The following is a 17,665-nucleotide window of genomic DNA, read 5'->3' as shown; positions in this document are numbered from 1 at the left end:
CCACGGGCAGTGAGGCTCAACACTAGGGGGCGCGCTCCACGGGCAGTGTGGCTCAACACTAGGGGGCGCGCTCCACGGGCAGTGAGGCTCAACACTAGGGGGCGCGCTCCACGGGCAGTGAGGCTCAACACTAGGGGGCGCGCTCCACGGGCAGTGAGGCTCAACACTAGGGGGCGCTCTCCACGGGCAGTGAGGCTCAACACTAGGGGGCGCGCTCCACGGGCAGTGAGGCTCAACACTAGGGGGCGCGCTCCACGGGCAGTGAGGCTCAACACTATGGGGCGCTCTCCACGGGCAGTGAGGCTCAACACTAGGGGGCGCGCTCCACGGGCAGTGAGGCTCAACACTAGGGGGCGCGCTCCACGGGCAGTGAGGCTCAACACTAGGGGGCGCGCTCCACGGGCAGTGAGGCTCAACACTATGGGGCACGCTCCACGGGCAGTGAGGCTCAACACTAGGGGGTGCTCTCCCACGGGCAGTGAGGCTCAACACTAGGGGGCGCTCTCTCCCGCACGCAGTGAGGCTCAACACTAGGGGGCGCTCTCCCACGGGCAGTGAGGCTCAACACTAGGGGTCGCTCTCCCACGGGCAGTGAGGCTCAACACTAGGGGGCGCTCTCCCACGGGCAGTGAGGCTCAACACTAGGGGGCGCTCTCCACGGGCAGTGAGGCTCAACACTAGGGGGCGCTCTCCACGGGCAGTGAGGCTCAACACTAGGGGGCTTTCTTCCGCATGCAGTGAGGCTCAACACTAGGGGGTGCTCTCCTACAGGCAGTGAGGCTCAACACTAGGGGGCGCTCTCCACGGGCAGTGAGGCTCACACTAGGGGTTGGTTTCCCACTGTGCACTTTAGCTTCTTTTAGTGGTGCAGGACACAATATTTGTTTAGTGTTATTACATTACTGGCCTCTGTGTTATATTCAAAGACTTGATATCTCTGCTTAGAATCACAGTGAGCAGACAGTAGTGCATGCAAGCCATAAATCTATAGACGGACAGTGTAAACTGTGACAGTGTAAACTATGCATCTATACACTAAACTAGAGGCAGACTGAAGTGTACATCAAACACAGTAGACTAGACAGTAGTGGGTAGTAGGGACCTGGCCGGTGTTGGGGTTAATCTCTGGCTGGCTGGCGCGTGTTCTCCGCAGGACTGCGAACCATCGGCGTGATCACCAAGTTGGACCTGATGGACGAGGGCACAGATGCCCGCGACATCCTGGAGAACAAGCTCCTGCCACTGCGCAGAGGTGTGTCCTGCATGTACACACACACTCGCGCGCATGCGCGCACACACACAGTCCACGCGATTTACTCTGTCCCAGCACGGCACACACCTGAGTACCCTGGTCAGCGGGTTATATGTCAAACACAGAGTGAGAAACCGTGCAGTAACGTTGCAGTCATGTGACAGGCTACATCGGGGTGGTGAATCGCAGTCAGAAGGACATAGACGGCAGGAAGGACATCCGTGCAGCTCTGGCGGCTGAGAGGAAGTTCTTCCTGTCCCACCCGTCATACAGACACATGGCTGAGCGAATGGGGACTCCCCACCTGCAGAAGACCCTTAACCAGGTCCGCCCCCACGTTTTGTTTACTTGCCCTGACAAATAAAAATGTTCCTGTTGCTTGGTTGGTTCTTATTTTTCTCTCTCTCTCTCTCTCTCTTTCTCTCTCTCGCTTTCTTTCACGCCCCGGTAGCAACTCACCAACCACATTCGGGACACTCTTCCCGGTCTGCGTAACAAGCTCCAATCGCAGCTCCTGTCGTTGGAAAAGGAAGTGGAGGAGTATAAGCACTACCGCCCTGATGACCCCACGCGCAAGACCAAGGCCCTGCTGCAGTGAGTCCCGCCCCTCCCCAAGCTGTACTGTGTCTCAGTGAAACTAACTCTGGTGACGTTCTGGGTGTGGCTCTTTAAGCAGCTCCTGTTTCCCCTGCTCAGCAGCTGATAAATGGTCGTGTGTGTGTGTGTGCGCGTGCGCGTGTGTGTGTGCGTGTGTGTGTGTGTGTGTGTTCTGGCAGGATGGTGCAACAGTTCGGTGTGGACTTTGAGAAGTGCATCGAGGGCTCCGGGGACCAGGTGGACACCGTGGAGCTATCCGGCGGCGCACGCATCAACCGCATCTTCCACGAGCGCTTCCCCTTCGAGCTGGTCAAGGTGAGACCACCCCCTGCCCCGCCCCTGCCCCGCCTCTGACCAGCCCATGCCTCTCCTACAGCTCCGACATTAGCACCATACTTTCAGTAGACAGCAGCTGGTGTGTAGCTTGCTAACACTACAGGCTGTATTAGAGTTCCACGCCACACTAGAGAGCCAGGAGACTGATGAGAGGTTCTCTCTCTCTCTCTGTTTCTCTCCATTTCTCTGTCTTTGTGTGTCTTCTGCTATCAGATTGTGTTTGATGAGAAGGAGCTCCGGCGAGAGATCAGTCATGCCATTAAGAACGTCCATGGTGTCAGGCAAGTGGGGTCTCACTGACAGCCTGCACTTATCAACCCTGCGGGAGCCCCCGGGCTGGCTGGACCACTGCGTTCTGTGTTTCTGCTGCACAAGTGTGCGCACACACACACACACACACACACACACACACACACACACACACACGCGCACTCTCTCACTCTCTCTCTCACACTCACACACACACTCTCTCTCTCTCTCTCTCTCTCTCTCACTCACTCTCACTCTCACTCTCACACACACACATACACACCTCTTCAGGTCCACTCATTTACCACATGATCATGCGAGCACGTGCACACAGTCTCTCACTTTAAATAACTTGCCCTGTTTCTTTTCCCTTTCTTTTGAATCTCTCTCTCCCTCTCTCCCTCTCTCTCTCTCCCTCTCTCTCTGTCTCTGAGCTGTGGGGTAGCTCTGCTCTGGTGTATCAGCTGTCTCCCACACACACCCAACCTCACACTGATGCTGTGCTTCTACTGTTATCGTGTACTGGGAGCTAAACCTCTTTCATTTTCTCTCTCTCTCTCTCTCTCTCTCTCTCTCTATTTTTTGCCACTGTTTTGTCTACTTTCTTGGCTCTGTTTCTCTGTATGTCACCCCTTTCTCTCTGTTTCTGAATTTTTTCACCTTTGACCCCTTCCTTTCATGTCTGGACTTTGTCCGTCTGCGTGGTTTCGCCCTTTCTTCTGCCCATCTCCCCGTACCTTTATGCTTTCTGTCTGGTTTTTGCGTCTCTCTGTCTTCATGCTATTTTTTTCTTCTTCTACCTACCTGTCTGTCTGTCTGTCTGTGCGTTCTTGTCATCGCGCCTGTCTGTCTGTCTTCCCCGTTTGTTCTCAGAACTGGCCTGTTCACTCCAGACCTGGCGTTTGAAGCCATCGTGAAAAAGCAGATCGTAAAGCTGAAAGAGCCCTGTGTCAAATGTATCGATCTGGTCATTCAGGAGCTCATCAACACGGTCAGGCAGTGCACCAACAAGGTACTGCAGTGCCCCGCAGGCCCTGCCACAGGGCGGCGCTCTAACCCCGGGGTCACACCGCCCTGAAAGCATGCCCGGCACCTGCCTCGAGGGAGCAGTAGCAAGGGTTCGCGTAGGGCGGGTGAGGCGGGGTAGGCGGGGTGGACCCGGTGCAGGTCGTGTGTGGGTGTGACTCCTCAGCTTGCCAGCTCGCCCTGTGAGCGGGTCCCGCGGGTCCCGCTGTCGTGTGTCGGGGTGTTGTGGTGGTCTTGTGCAGCGGAGACGAGAGGGGGCAGAGGAACCCGCTCGTCTCGGGGCCTGAAGGGGGCAGGCCGCAAGGCACTCCCGCTCGGCCGAGCTGTATCCGACCGGCTGCTCCCCGCCTTCGTGCAGGAGGACCGTAGAAGCTAAGGCCTGTCCCTTTCCAGACCCATGTAAATGTCTTGTCATAGATTAGAGGTCACTGACCGACTAAACAAAGTCTTTGTGTCTCTCTCTCTCTCTCTCTCTCTCTCTCTCTCTCTCTCTCTCTCTCTCTCTCTCTCTCTCTCTCTCTCTCTCTCTCTATTTTCCTTTTCCTCCTCTTCTCTTTCTGTCTCTATCCCTCATGCCTCTCACTGCCTCCCCCTCTCCCCCTGGCAACACCTCCCTCCCACCCCCTCAGAACGGGGCTGTTCACCCCTGACCTGGCCTTCGAGGCCATCGTGAAAAAGCAGATTCGCAAACTGAAAGAGCCCAGTCTGAAGTGTGTGGACATGGTCGTGGTGGAGCTCACCACCCTCATCAGGAAGTGTGCCCAAAAGGTAACCAGGACAGGCGGGCGACCCGCAGACAGGCTGCCGGCCGACCCCGCGACCCCGACCCCGATCAGACCGTCTCTTCAGCCCTCCTAGTTTGTCTGCACGCCTTCATGCCTGTCTTACACCACCGTCTTGCTTAATCGACGCTTTTTCGTTTTTGTTTTTAAACAAGATCCGCCCTTTTCTTTCCCCCTCCCTCCCTTTGGCCACGCCCATCGCCAGCGTCTGACCCCTGCTCGTGTGCGTTCCATGTGCCGCCATTGCGCCGTCCAGCCATGATCCATGAGTCCTTCTCCGTCCCGGCCAGCTGAATTAATGACGCGCTGATTTCTCGGGGAGACGGCCGCACTAAGGGTTCGTGGGAAGTCTCCGGGCACGTTCCTGCCTCCTGCTGCCTTATCTCTAAAGCCCTTCACTCTTCCTGCCCCTCCCACTCCAAATCTTGTTTCCACCCTCACTCGTGCGAAGGGTGGGCGTAGCCGTCACCGCTCCGGCTTCGGACTGCGAGGCGTTGTCTCCGCAGAGAGGGCGCCGCCTCATGGGTCCGCTTGGTGACAGATCTGTATCTGTGGCGACGGGAGAGCCTCCGATCCGCTGGTCTCACCGTCCCTGGGCTCCGTGCCTGCCGTTGCTGCCGTTGCCATAGCGACGGGCCTCATCTGCCACCTTGTGGAAGAGGAGGGTCTGCCTTTTCCTGTCTACCTTTGGCTTTAAACTAGCGAATCTCTGCTGTCTCTGCCTCTCTGTGTTTGCCTGTGACTCCACTAACACCAGGCTGAAATGGCCGTTAACCACCGCCATCACGTGCAGCCATAGAGGGTCTATATATGTGACGCCAAATATAGACCATCACGTTTACTAAGCTCACGTTATAGGTCTGTTTCTAAGTTTCTAGATCTCTTTTTGACTTTTTAACTAATCATAATTACAATCAAATATCATTATCTAAAAATCTTTAGTTTGTTTTAGAAATATGCTTTTTATGCAATCATCGTGGATTGATTGAACATTAAATTCAGTAACTAAAAATCTTTATTAGCTGATGGCGAGTGCCTTTGCTAATTGGTTGTTAGTGTTAATAACGTGTGCGTGTATGTTCGTTCTCACCCATGCTTGCATTTGATTCCACCAATCACAGCCAAGCACTGTGTCCTCTTTCACTTCAGCCTGGCCTACGAGGCAAGGAACAAGCTGTGTGTGTGTGTGTGTGTGTGTGGGGTGCGGGGACATACAGCAGCACACATTTCTTTCTGTCTATGTGGATGTGTCCTGGTTTTGGCTGTCATCTGCAGTGCTGTGGTGTCTGTGTTTCTGCAGCTGGTCTCGTACCCCAGACTCCGGGAGGAGACGGAGAGGATCGTCACCACTCACGTCCGAGAGAGAGAGGGCAAGACCAAGGACCAGGTTCCGCACCCTCGCATGCCCTCCGAACATCTGCGGCCCAGTGTTCCTTCTGAACCACTTCACCTTCGAACTCTCTCTCCAGGTGCTGTTGCTTATCGACTTTGAGCTGTCCTACATCAACACCAACCATGAGGACTTCATTGGATTTGCCAAGTACGTGTGTCCCGCGTTCAGCTTTTCAGTTTACCCAGTTCTCCCGAGCGGCTGACGTTTTGGGTATGACTGACTCAGAAGTCTGCGCTAATCCCGGGACCTTGAGCCTGACCTGTAAACCCACGTTCTGCTTGCCGTGTGCGGCCTGAATTGGGAGTCCAGCATGAACCCGTTTATTAGAATTGTGTTTAAGCTTCTGCAGACCGGGAGGGGGTGAAGGGGGGATAGCATGACCTTGTCACGACCTGCGCTCCGCCGAGAGCTTCGTTCGTTTTGAATGAAGTTTCTGGTGAACCGAGCAGGACGGTTGATTTTTCTTTTCACTTTGAGGTGATGTTGCTCAATAAAATGTCTCACCAAAGTGCTTGTGAACAGTAGCCTGCTTGCTGGGTTTACTGTGCCACCACTGCCTGCTGTGCAAAGCATGAATGAGAAGTGGAACCATTTTGTGTTCTGCATTTTGTGGTCACGCCGGAGAGGGAAGCAGGAAGAAGGGGGTCAGCCTGTTAGCGATACTTGGGCGTGCTGGGGAACACGGCTGGTCCTGAACATACTGCATGGTTTCCAGTCCCTGTTGTTACTGTTAGAAGTGCTGATTGCATGGAGCTCGGAGGAGTCTGTGGCTATTATTGGATTGCAGCCAGAGTGGGCGTGTCCCCCCACCGGCCCCTTTTGACCCCGCCCCCGCACGCTGTGCATGTGGCCCCATGGCCGTGCGGTGAGTGCACCGCGACGGGGCGGCTAACGGTTCTCGTGACGTCACCTTGCAGTCTCGACCACCGAAGGCTGGACGACGGTACCCTTCCTGGGTTTGGCAGCGACAGGTGGGCGAGCAGATCCACACCCGCACTCCCTCAGGCCCAGCCTGGGGACGGCCTGCCTCACAGCGCCCTCTAGTGTCCAGTTCACAGTCTAACACCCCCAGAGTGCGTCTTGTTGACGCTGCAGTCTGTGGTGGTGTTTATTTTTAGAACATGGTGAAAAGAGGAAGCGTGTGCGCGCGCGTCTGTCTGTGCGCGCGCGTCTGTCTGTGCGCGCGCGTCTGTCTGTGCGCGCGCGTCTGTCTGTGCGCGCGCGTCTGTCTGTGCGCGCGTCTGTCTGTGCGCGCGCGTCTGTCTGTGCGCGCGCGTCTGTCTGTGCGCGCGTCTGTCTGCGCGCGCGCCTGTCTGCGCGCGCGTCTGTCTGCGCGCGTCTGTCTGTTAATGAACTTGTCTGTCTGTCTCCCTCTCTCTCTCTCTCCCTCCCTCTCTCTCTCTCTCTCTCTCTCCCTCTCTCTCTCTCTCTCTCCCTCTCTCTCTCTCTCTCTCTCTCTCTCTCTCTCTCTCTCTCTCTCTCTCTCTCTCTCTCTCTCTCTGCCTCTCTTGCTGTACACTCCCCAGTGCCCAACAGAGAAACACACCAATGAACAAGAAAAGGCCCGTCCCTAACCAGGTACACACCAAACCTTCCCTCCCTTTCATCCATTTTCTCCCTGTTTTGCCACATCCGCGTACCTCCTCATCTCCCCAGTAAACAGCCCCTCTCCCGAGACCCTTCCTCCACCCTTTCCAAAGTCCGGGCTTCCCTTTTGTGTTTATATTACCCCCCCCCCCCCCTTTATTCCCCTGTAATCATCTCAGCTGCTGCCCGGTACAGTGCCCGCCCCCCGCCCCTACTGTACGCACGTCATGCTGCACTGAGCTCCGAGGGGGTTGTTTAGCTGAGTGATGTGCTGTGTCATAGGGGTAATAGAATGCCGCTACTTGCCCTCCCGTGCCTTCCAGAGGCCAGGCTTCTGCTACCTGCATGTAATTCTCACCCAGCATGTATCTGCACTACCACCCAGCGGACCAGTGATCACTGTGTACATTCTGTTATGCCTGCGTTAACTTGAGCTTTTGTTCTTATTTTTTGTTCATAATTTCAAATGTGCATGGATTCAGCTATGAGAATGAAGCAGCCGTTATGATAAATCAGTTTGTCCTACTGCAAGTTAATCTAATTGCATGTAATTGTGTTCTGTTGCTCCCTCTGTCTCTGTCTCCGCTCTCTCTCTCTCTCTGTCTCCGCTCTCTCTCTCTCTCTCTCTCTCTCTCTCTCTCTCTCTGTCTCCGCTCTCTCGCCCCCTCTCTCTCTCCTACTCTATTCTGGTAACCCACCTCCATCACCTCCTAACCTGTGGTTTCTCTTTCTGTTCCGGACTCTCTCTCTCTCTCTCTCTCTCTCTCTCTCTCTCTCTCTCTCTCTCTCTCTCGCTTTGCTTGTTTTCTATACCTTGTGACGTCCCTTCTCCTAACTCCCCCCCCTTAATTGTTACTACAGGGTGAAATACTGGTAAGTACCCTGCACAAACAAGCCCCGCCCAATTGGAGGTCACCAGGGCTCAGCCAATCACCAGAACTAAGGGTACAGCAGTCAGCCAATGAGGACCTTCTTGTCTTGTAGGGTGCTTATTGACAGCTCCAGCTAGCCCGTTAGCCTGTGGTGCTTAACAGGCTTTGAAAACCTGATGGTTATTCTTCTGCCCTGCAGCTAGGTGGACTGTGCGGCCTTGAGCAGGAAAAGGTACAGTCCTCAGATACAAAAAACTGGGAACAACTGGGAAAAATCACACTGGCTGGAGTTTTTCACTGTTATCAGTAATCGGTAACAGCCCTAATTATTTTCATTGGTCTACGTGCCCTACATTTAAGCAGCAATTTCTAACCCACACATAATCCACGTAATTGGAGCATTTAAGGAGATTGCTACTAACGGCTCAATGTTGTATGCCTGCTGGAAGGTAATGTCACGTGACACGAACCTGTGGGGTTTTTGTGTTTGACCACAGATAAGTAAATCCAGAAGTCTCCTAATAAAGTTCATTTGGTAGTAACAGTGACGCCTCTGTCGTTCTGATGTCCTGGCTGAGTGCTGGAGGTTCCTCTAGGGGGCGCCGAGTTTACTTCGTAGAGGAATCAGCCGTCACAGTGGGGATGGAGGGGTCTGGGCAAAAACTGACCCGATCAGAATCCAGGGCCAAACTTCACTCCTAATTCAAGTTTTGTTTATTTGTCACGATGTAATTCACCCATGTGCGAGTGGTTATGGGCCGTGCAGCTTTAGCCAGTCACTCCGCTTGAAGTGTAAATACTGAACCACCTTGTTGATTTTCTTTTAATTATTTGATAAGTCATTTGCAAATTTATTTCTGTATTAGGAGGAAGAAATCATCAGAAAATTAACTCCTTGCTTTATGGTAGATGGATGTCCCTCGGGTGGGACTATAATGGTGTAAATTGTGAGATCCCTCTAAACAATTAACTCCAATTATTAACAGTTATTTCCATAATCAGAACAGCTTCCAGCTAACCAAGCAAGGCACTGTTTGTGCTCCCTAAATTGGAACACTTACTGGTAATCATGCCCTGTGAATCCTTACTTGGAAAGATCAGTTTCAAAATCTATGCTATCCTTGCTGTTTTAAATTGTTTTATAATTGGTTTACTGTTATTATATCTGACTTGGTCACATGATTTATGTGTTTATAGTTTTTTTTATTTCTGTCTGTAATGTTTTGGGTGTACTGTGGCGGTCCCATGCAGGGGAGGCCACTGATTGAATCAGTATGGTTTGTGGTGGCGTTGAGGCTCTGGTGGTCAGTCCAGGCCTGAGTGTGGCGATGCTCCAGCTTGTGAGCACGCCCGAGGGCCCGCCCCCGCCGGACGGCCTCGTCTTCGCAGCGAGAAGCGTTCGCTCCTCCCTCCTCCCCGTTCGTCCTTCTCCAGCCGTGTTGAGCCGTTCTGTAGTCTCGCGCAGCGTTTATGGCATTCCCCCAACAAGGAAAACGACGCACACGGCTTTCCATGTTCCGTTTCGCTGCCTGCTACTTATTCTGTGTTTGCACGTTCCGACTAACGATTCCTACAATTCCCGGACGGTAGCCGGAGAAGGGGGAACACCACAGGAAAGGGGGAAAGAGGGGGAGGTGGCTGTCTGCTGCATCCGCGTATGCAGCCGGATCCTTGAGGAATTTGTCAAATTCACAGGCTCTGTAACAGACAAACTGGAGGGCACAGGCACTGGAGGATGGGCCGTTCCTCATCCCTCCGGCGGCGGCTGCACCATGGTTGCCATGGCAGCAGGGTAGACCACCAACTCTCGTCCTCGTCTCCTTCGTCTCCGCTAGGTGTTGATAACTTGACCTTCCACCTCCTTCTCTCGATCCCTCTGTAGTCCACTGCAGTGCTCACCACTCTAACTCCACCCTTCACTGTCTGTAACTGCTACGTCCGTCTCCATCTCTGTGTAGATTTTGTTTAGTGCGTACCAAAGTGCGCACTGGCTTCAGTTAACCCCACTAAAAGCCCCCTAACTGCCCCACGTGTGCAGCATAGCTTTTACTCACTGCTCTGACCCTAACACCTCACCGCCGGATCCTGAGCTTTGCTCCTCTGGAGTTGCCGTTTGGTGTGGCGTGGCATGGTCCTGTGCTTCAGGACGCACCATGAAAACAAACCCCTTTTGCATGTGGATCCTTCTCCAGGGTCACAACCACACAGGTCTTTCTCACCCATTCTTTGGTCCTTTGATCCAGTGTCGGCCATTTCAGTTAACCTCATGACCAAAGGTCACGGAATAATGTCTGCTAGACCAAAACGAGACACTGGATACATTATTTACCCAAATCTTCATTTAGGCTGAATAATATTATATTATTTAACTGCAGCCATGTTTACGGTGCATTTTAAGACACAGAGACGTTAGGAGTAGTCTCAGTGAGTTATTAACTGGTCCTCAGCAGTAAAGTCGGGGTTGGTGATGGCTTCTGGAAGCCTTGCCCCTGTCCTGCCTGTATGTCCTGACCAGGTAAGTGTGCGCATCTTCGCGCGTGTACCCACGGGCCCCTGCTCCTGCTCCTGCTGCATAAAGGCACACGTCACGCCGTCTCCTGACCTGTACGCCCCCCCCCCCCCCCCCCGGCCCCGCTTTCTCCTCCGCAGGTGATCCGTAAGGGCTGGCTCACCATCAACAACATCAGCATCATCAAGGGAGGATCCAAGGAGTACTGGTTCGTCCTGACAGCAGAGTCGCTTTCCTGGTACAAGGATGAAGAGGTGAGCAGAAACGTCCGGGCTAGCGGGACGTCACCGCGCGCAGGCATCGTTGTCCTGCTAGCTTCCAGTATGCCAATCTCATGAGACGATATCGTCCTGCCCACTAGCAGGACGCTGTGCACAATTCATGTCGTCATGGTGACTAGCAGAGCATTACTGCAAGTGCGCATCGCTGCAATAACAATATAATGTTAATTTAATATTATACACAGCAGGTACCATTACAGACATTGTGCAATATCGTCCTGTGATACACTCATCCAGTAATATACCGGTTATCATTTGCTTTACACTTTTTCCCATTCTCTTGCTCTCTCACGCAAAACAGCTCTGTTTTGAGTTCTTTCAAATTCATTCCTCCAAGACCTGTGCTGTAAACATTTACCCCCAGACCCAGATCCAGTAGTAGAAGGCGTCAGCGCGACCTCCTTGCCGATACGTGTGCTTATGAGTGTGTTGAGTGCGTGCTGGGGTGCGTGTGATGTTGGTGTGTCTCAGCCCAGCCTTGCCAGTGTGTGGACTACTGTTGGAACAGGTAGTGTGAACGCAGGGATAGCGAGGGGGAGGGGTAGAGCCAGGGTGAAGGGGCAGGGTCACAATCAGCCTGGACCAAAGATCTCTGCCCTGGACACAGTGTGGTGACAGGGAGAGGAGTGTTAAACCCCTGATAAAGCTGCACACACACACACACACACACACACACACACACACACACACACATACATATATACATATACATACATTTTATATATATACATACATTTTATATATATATATAGGCCTGAACATAGTCTTCATTTAAACACACAAGCGATCACCATAGCAGTCACATTTATTGGTGATGACCCAGAAACCCCCAAATGAGCCTCAGGACCCAGGGTTTCTCAGCCAGTCTGAGCCAGAGAGAAGAAACGAGCAGCTCAGTGATCACAGGCCATGGCGCCTACAGCGTGGGAGGGGCGGGACGGGGCAGGCCTGTTAGCGTTCCATCTGGGATTGGACTTTGGAATTTGCAGGAAATTGTACTGGTTACTCGGGCGGGGTGTGTGCGTGCGTGCGTGTTTGTTTGGGAGTAAGAAAGTTTTGTTCCTTTAAGTGATGTAACTGCTTCGATCACAGCATTGGTTCTCTCTCTCTCTCTCTCTGTTAGTGCATACACATATGTAAATGTTTCCAGATGCTTCTCCTCTCCTTCCCTCTTTATCTACCTCCCTCCCCCCCCTCTCTCCCTCTCCCCTCCATCTATATCCCAGTGCTCCCACTCTAGCTGCACATCGTGTACAGTGACATGCTGAGTTGTTGCAATCTACCCTCCCCCCCCCCCGCGTTCTCTCTCTCTCTCTCTCTCTCTCTCTCTCTCTCTCGTAAATTCAATATTCTGCCTCTGTCTCTCTCTCAGGAGAAGGAGAAGAAGTACATGCTTCCCCTGGACAACCTGAAGCTGAGGGACGTGGAGAAGGGCTTCATGTCTACCAAGCACATCTTTGCTGTCTTCAACACCGAGCACAGGTCAGGCCTGGCCTGCCTTAGTCCCGCCTTTGCTCCCGCGCATGTACGCCGCATGTACGCATGTTTGCTCACCAGTGTTTATGTCTTGCTCCTGCAGGAACGTGTATAAGGACCTGCGTCAGATCGAGCTGGCGTGCGACAGCCAGGAGGACGTGGACAGCTGGAAGGCCTCCTTCCTGCGCGCTGGCGTCTACCCCGAGAAAGATCAGGTCCCGCCGGCCCCAAAACACAGCTGAAAGCTCGCTGGGTTTGAGGCTATAGGCAGAACTCTAGAGCCTCTTCTGTCTGTGACGATGTGCTTAGTTTGTACATTTAAAAATATTGTATCTCAATACAAGTGTGTGTGTGTGTGTGTGTGTGTATAGGTGGAGGCTGAGGATGCAGCTCCGTCAGACACCTTCTCCATGGACCCCCAGCTGGAGCGGCAGGTGGAGACCATCCGTAACCTGGTGGACTCCTACATCGGCATTGTCAACAAGACCATACGGGACCTCATGCCCAAGACCATCATGCACCTAATGATCAACAGTGTGAGTGTTTACCCACTGTAGCTGGGTGCGTGTGTGCGTGCGTGTGCGTGCAAGAAGAGTGCCAGCAGTTTTTTTTAAAACATGTCGTCAGAGTTGGCTTTCACACAGTAGCTGCAGTTTCAGTCTGAGTCAGTGGGGTTTCAGTGTGAAGCACCCATGGAAAAGACGCAGGCTTGCTCATTTCCAAATCTCTGCCTTCTCAGTACGCGCCGAGCATCTGGGTTTGCATGCTTCTTCTCAGTTTGTTGGAGTGTTTCTGGGAGATGTCACTAGGGGGTGGTTTCCCAAACACCCTGTCAAACCGTCTCGGTACAGAAAAACTGAAACCATCCCCGTTATGGGTACCGTTCTGAGACTGAACCAAACTGCTGCTGCTATTGACACGGGCATCGCCACGCATCGTCTGTGACTGGATCCATGACATAATTTGTGAGCACGGCCATTTTAGGATTTACGAAGAGCGTTATGTATGCATGCGGCTGTTCTTAGAGCAGAAGAGGAAAATAAGATGATATGACATATAAGGCATTATTGGTCCCGGAAGAAATAGCTGCATAAATGAATATGTACATGATATAAACAAGCGCTGCCAAGATTATTGCACTAGTGGAGTAAATGAAAAGTGAAACTTTCAGTAAAAAATACTATTAACAATAGGAGGCACTGTGACAAAATTGGCTTTGGGTTCAGTGACTAGTTAAAGTACTGAGGTTGGGAATCTGCACCATTCATCTCCTCTCTTCCTCCCCCTCTCCCTCTCTCTCCCCCTCTCCCTCTCTCTCCCCCTCTCCCTCTCTCTCCTCACAGGCTAAGGAGTTCATTCACTCTGAGCTGCTGGCATATCTGTACTCGTCAGGTGACCAGAACACCCTGATGGAGGAGTCGGCGGACCAGGCTCAGAGGCGTGACGAGACACTGCGCATGTACCACGCCATCAAGGAGGCGCTCACCCTGATCGGTGACATCAGCACCTCCACCGTGTCTGCGCCCATGCCACCACCAGTCAATGACAGCTGGATCCAGGAGGCCAGGTCAGGTCCAGGCGTGTGTGTGTGTGTGTGTGTGTGTGTGTGTGTGTGTGTGTGTGTGTGTGTGTGTGTGTGTGTAAAACAAGTTCTGTGCATAGACCTGAGCAGTTCCAAGTGTAGTCCAGTACTCAGCCCCTCCAGGGCTCAGAGTGGACACTCTTCAGTCCACCAAGGCCACTGCTCAGGTCTCAGCTGCCTCTCTTCTGTCCTTCGCAGCCCCACCTCTCAGCGGAGACCACCCTCTTCAGCCCCGCCCCCCAGCAGACCTCCAGCAGTGAGAGGTTCCACCCCGGGACCGCCTACCCTCAACCCCATCCCTGCTTTCACAGCCCCGCCCATCCCATTCCGTCCGGGTCCAACCACGAGCACCTTCAGCAACAACAGCCAGGACCCTTTCAGTGCTCCGCCCCCTCAGATCCCCTCCCGCCCTGCCCGTGTGCCCCCCGGCGTCCCCAGGTAAGGACAGCGAGGCCGTCCTTCACAAAGCCTCCCACAGTAGGGAAGCTCTAATGTCCCCAGCGCTAGTCCTTTGCGTGATCCCTGCTCCATAACACGCAGGACGGTGTGTGTTCCGTCACACCTGGCCTCGAACCTGAGTTCTCCAGGTGACAGACGCGTACAGAGTACAAGTTTACTCTCCTGAGTGAGTGAGTGTGTGTGTGTGTGTGTGTGTGTGAGTGTGTGTGTGAGTGTGTGTGTGAGTGTGTGTGTGAGTGTGTGTGTGAGTGTGTGTGTGAGTGTGTGTGTGAGTGAGTGTGTGAGTGAGTGTGTGTGTGAGTGAGTGTGTGAGTGAGTGAGTGTGTGAGTGAGTGAGTGTGTGAGTGTGTGTGTGTGTGTGTGTGTGTGTGTGTGTGTGTGTGTGTGTGTGTGTGTGTGTGTGTGTGTGTGTGTGTGTGTGTGTGTGTGTGTGTGTGAGTGTGTGAGTGAGTGTGTGTGTGTGTGTGTGTGTGTGTGTGTGTGTGTGAGACCTCAGACAAGTGCTTGAGAACACCTGGTGTGTGTATGAGGTAATCATAGCGTTTGTAAGTTGCCACCCAACCCTGCCGATTGTGGCACTGATCTTCACTGTGTGTGCAGGGCGCTGATGTGTGCTGACGGCACAGAATCACTGATGTAGACGCCTTAATTTACCTCTTCTGCCCATGCTTGTGTGTGTGTGTGTGTGTGTGTGTGTGTGTGTGTGTGTGTGTGTACACATCAGGTCATGCAATGATGTATATTCTGTGTGATCTGTCTCCAGGTTCTTCTCAGTGTGCTTTCTTAAACGTCACATTCACTCTCTCTCTTTCACTGACTCTGACTTGTTCACTCTGTCTGGCTTCCTCTCTCCTCCCATCCCCTGTAGCATGTAGGGCTCTCACTCCGCCTCCCGCGGTCTCTCTGTGCGGTGAATGTCTCATTCCTTTCTCACTCCGAAGACTCCCGCGGTCTCTCTGTCTCTCTCTGTGCGGTGAATGTCTCATTCCTTTCTCACTCCGACGCCTCCCGCGGTCTCTCTGTCTCTCTCTGCGTGGTGAATGTCTCATTCCTTTCTCACTCTTCTCTCCCCACAGCCGAAGACCCCCTGGTGCTCCTCAGCGACCCACCATAATTCGTCCTGCTGAACCCTCCCTTCTAGACTAGGAGGCTAAGCCCATGCTGCCCCCACACCTTCGAGCGTGGGGAGGGAGGGAGGGAGGGAGGGAGGGAGAGAGAGAGAGGGAGAGAGAGAGAGAGAGGGAGAGAGAGAGAGAGAGAGGGAGGGAGAGAGAGAGAGAGAGAGAGAGAGAGAGAGAGAGAGAGAGAGAGAGAGAGGGGGGCAGGGCTTTGTTTTGGGGGTGGGTTGTAGGGATAATGTGTCTGTACATTGAGCCCGACCTGTCTAGTTCACTCAAACTATTGTCTTACGAACGCTGCTAATGTTCCTTTCAGTTCCTCTAAACCTCTGGGGTATGAAATCAAGCTCCACATGTCAACAGCTGAACTGTTCGGTTTGCTGAGCGCTTTTCTAGGGTGAGCCGAGCTGGTGTGCTTTTGGCTTCCTGAATTTTTACTTTTTTTTCCCCCTTTTCCCCTAAGTGGCTGCTGTTTGCTCAGCTGACCACCAGGGGGCACCAAGTGGGTTTGTGTAGATAAAGCATTTGCTCTAGATTGACGTTGAGCGCAAAGGGGTTTTCATCTACTATGAAGTGTGATGAAGCAGGTGGATGTACAAAACCTTTTGGAATTAATTTGAATTAATTTGGAATTAACCTTTCTGTTCTCTTCTCTGTAGACGTCTCTTGAGCCCAGTTAAGACGTCTTAAGTGTAATATACTCTCTGTAACACACTTGGATTTTTTTTTCTCTTGACTAACTGATATCATGCTGAAAACATACCATTGTTGTTATTGTTTTCATTTTGGGTTTGAGTATTGGTTTTGGTTGTTTTTTTTTTGTTGGGGTTTTTTTTTTTGTTTTTTTTTGGTGTTTTGCTCATTCTAGGGTTCCTTTTAAATTAAGTTGTATATAGTTATCAGACACCCAGTTCACTCAGTGAAGGATCAGATCAGTCACCATTATCAGACACCTGCTCTCTGAGCGAGTGACAATTCCCCACTCCCACCCCCCAAAGTGCCCAAAAATTTAAATGCACATTAATTCATTCGCTGTTAGCAGGGAACATAATAGTAGTGGAGGGTGATTGCACTATGTAATTCCCTGTGCGTGCCTAGGGCAGGTTACACAGACTTTTAAACGGGTGTGTCTGTAACTCTTGATTAGACCTTTTAGCTGTGTGTCTTGGTGCGGAGAGGGATCGACGCATATTGATTGTGCAGTCTCACCCCTGTAATAATGTTTTTGTTTACACATAATATCCTGTGTATGAGGAAATAATCCTTAAGGCACAATTAACCACTTGTGATCAGGGGAGGCGGTGGAGGCGGAGCCATGGGCCGAGGGGCAGACTACTCTGAGCTGTGTAAGCTGACAGTGCAGGCGAAAGCCACGGTTTGGGGTCACGATTTGTTAACATAGCTGCAGTTCTTTTAGCGGAGTTTGAGTTGGATGTGTATCATTTAAACAGGGCCTTAAGATTGCCTCCGTTTCACGTCTTTAGAGTGTCGGGGGAAACACTGGCGGGACACCTGAACAGGCTCAAAGCGGGAGTTGGGCCGTATAGCACTAATACGGCTAAAACGTACTCCAATTAAGGGTTAATTCTGAAGACACGGCAGGCTGCTATGTTTAGGCCAGGCTATAAGAACAGGGTCATCAGATGGGTCACGTGCAGGTGTACATGGACGAGGGGGTTTCAAACAGACAGGTGTCCGCGCTGAGTTAGAGGGCGTAAGAGACCATAATAACCCCTTACTAACGGGGACGCGGTCAGGACGCAGTTGGGGAACAGACACACAGTTTGGATCCTATGACTGTATTATTGTTATTATTATTATTATTGTTATTATTATTATTATTGTTATTATTATTATTATTATTATTATTATTATTAATCCAGGCATTTGTCTTTGAAGTTTAGATTTCTATTCCCTGAACTGTTACTTTCCTTATATTCGTTCAGAGGTAGAGATGCCTTGAAGGTTTCACAGGAGAGCAGGTTCCTTGAAGGTTCCTCCCATCTTCCTTACCATGTCTAGCAGCAGTAGAACCACTCTGCCCATACTGATGGGTTTAGGAGCCGCATGGCAGTCCCTGCGCTTTCCTGTTGCATCTGATCCAATGGTTTTGTTTGATGACTTGAAAAAAAAAAGTGGGGTGGGT

At 52.2% G+C, this 17,665-nt stretch overlaps 1 protein-coding gene across 8 annotated transcripts in view; it reads left to right on the top strand.

The window, feature by feature from the left end:
* dnm2a (dynamin 2a) overlaps positions 1-15,588 on the top strand; it is a 26,641-nt gene extending 11,053 nt beyond the window's left edge. The window contains exons 6-23 of one of the 8 annotated variants that reach the window (XM_027025900.2): positions 1,154-1,252; positions 1,417-1,577; positions 1,704-1,846; positions 2,029-2,164; positions 2,399-2,466; positions 3,308-3,446; positions 5,543-5,629; positions 5,712-5,782; positions 6,553-6,606; positions 7,162-7,213; positions 8,084-8,095; positions 10,744-10,857; positions 12,257-12,366; positions 12,464-12,575; positions 12,732-12,896; positions 13,704-13,927; positions 14,141-14,380; positions 15,478-15,588. In XM_027025900.2, coding sequence (XP_026881701.2) covers positions 1,154-1,252; positions 1,417-1,577; positions 1,704-1,846; positions 2,029-2,164; positions 2,399-2,466; positions 3,308-3,446; positions 5,543-5,629; positions 5,712-5,782; positions 6,553-6,606; positions 7,162-7,213; positions 8,084-8,095; positions 10,744-10,857; positions 12,257-12,366; positions 12,464-12,575; positions 12,732-12,896; positions 13,704-13,927; positions 14,141-14,380; positions 15,478-15,547 — 2,057 coding nt within the window. In that variant the 3' untranslated portion in view covers positions 15,548-15,588. Of the gene's footprint in view, positions 1-1,153; positions 1,253-1,416; positions 1,578-1,703; positions 1,847-2,028; positions 2,165-2,398; positions 2,467-3,307; positions 3,447-4,089; positions 4,229-5,542; positions 5,630-5,711; positions 5,783-6,552; positions 6,607-7,161; positions 7,214-8,083; positions 8,096-8,206; positions 10,702-10,743; positions 10,858-12,256; positions 12,367-12,463; positions 12,576-12,731; positions 12,897-13,703; positions 13,928-14,140; positions 14,381-15,477 lie in introns of those variants that run through there. The other 7 variants (XM_027025899.2, XM_027025903.2, XM_027025902.2 and 4 more) reach the window with 7 other exon arrangements.
* The last annotated feature ends 2,077 nt before the right edge of the window (positions 15,589-17,665 follow it).

This window comes from Electrophorus electricus, chromosome 4 (assembly GCF_013358815.1).
Source record: "Electrophorus electricus isolate fEleEle1 chromosome 4, fEleEle1.pri, whole genome shotgun sequence".
NCBI classification, from domain to species: Eukaryota; Metazoa; Chordata; class Actinopteri; order Gymnotiformes; family Gymnotidae; genus Electrophorus; species Electrophorus electricus.
This window is presented reverse-complemented; position numbering and strand designations above follow the sequence as displayed.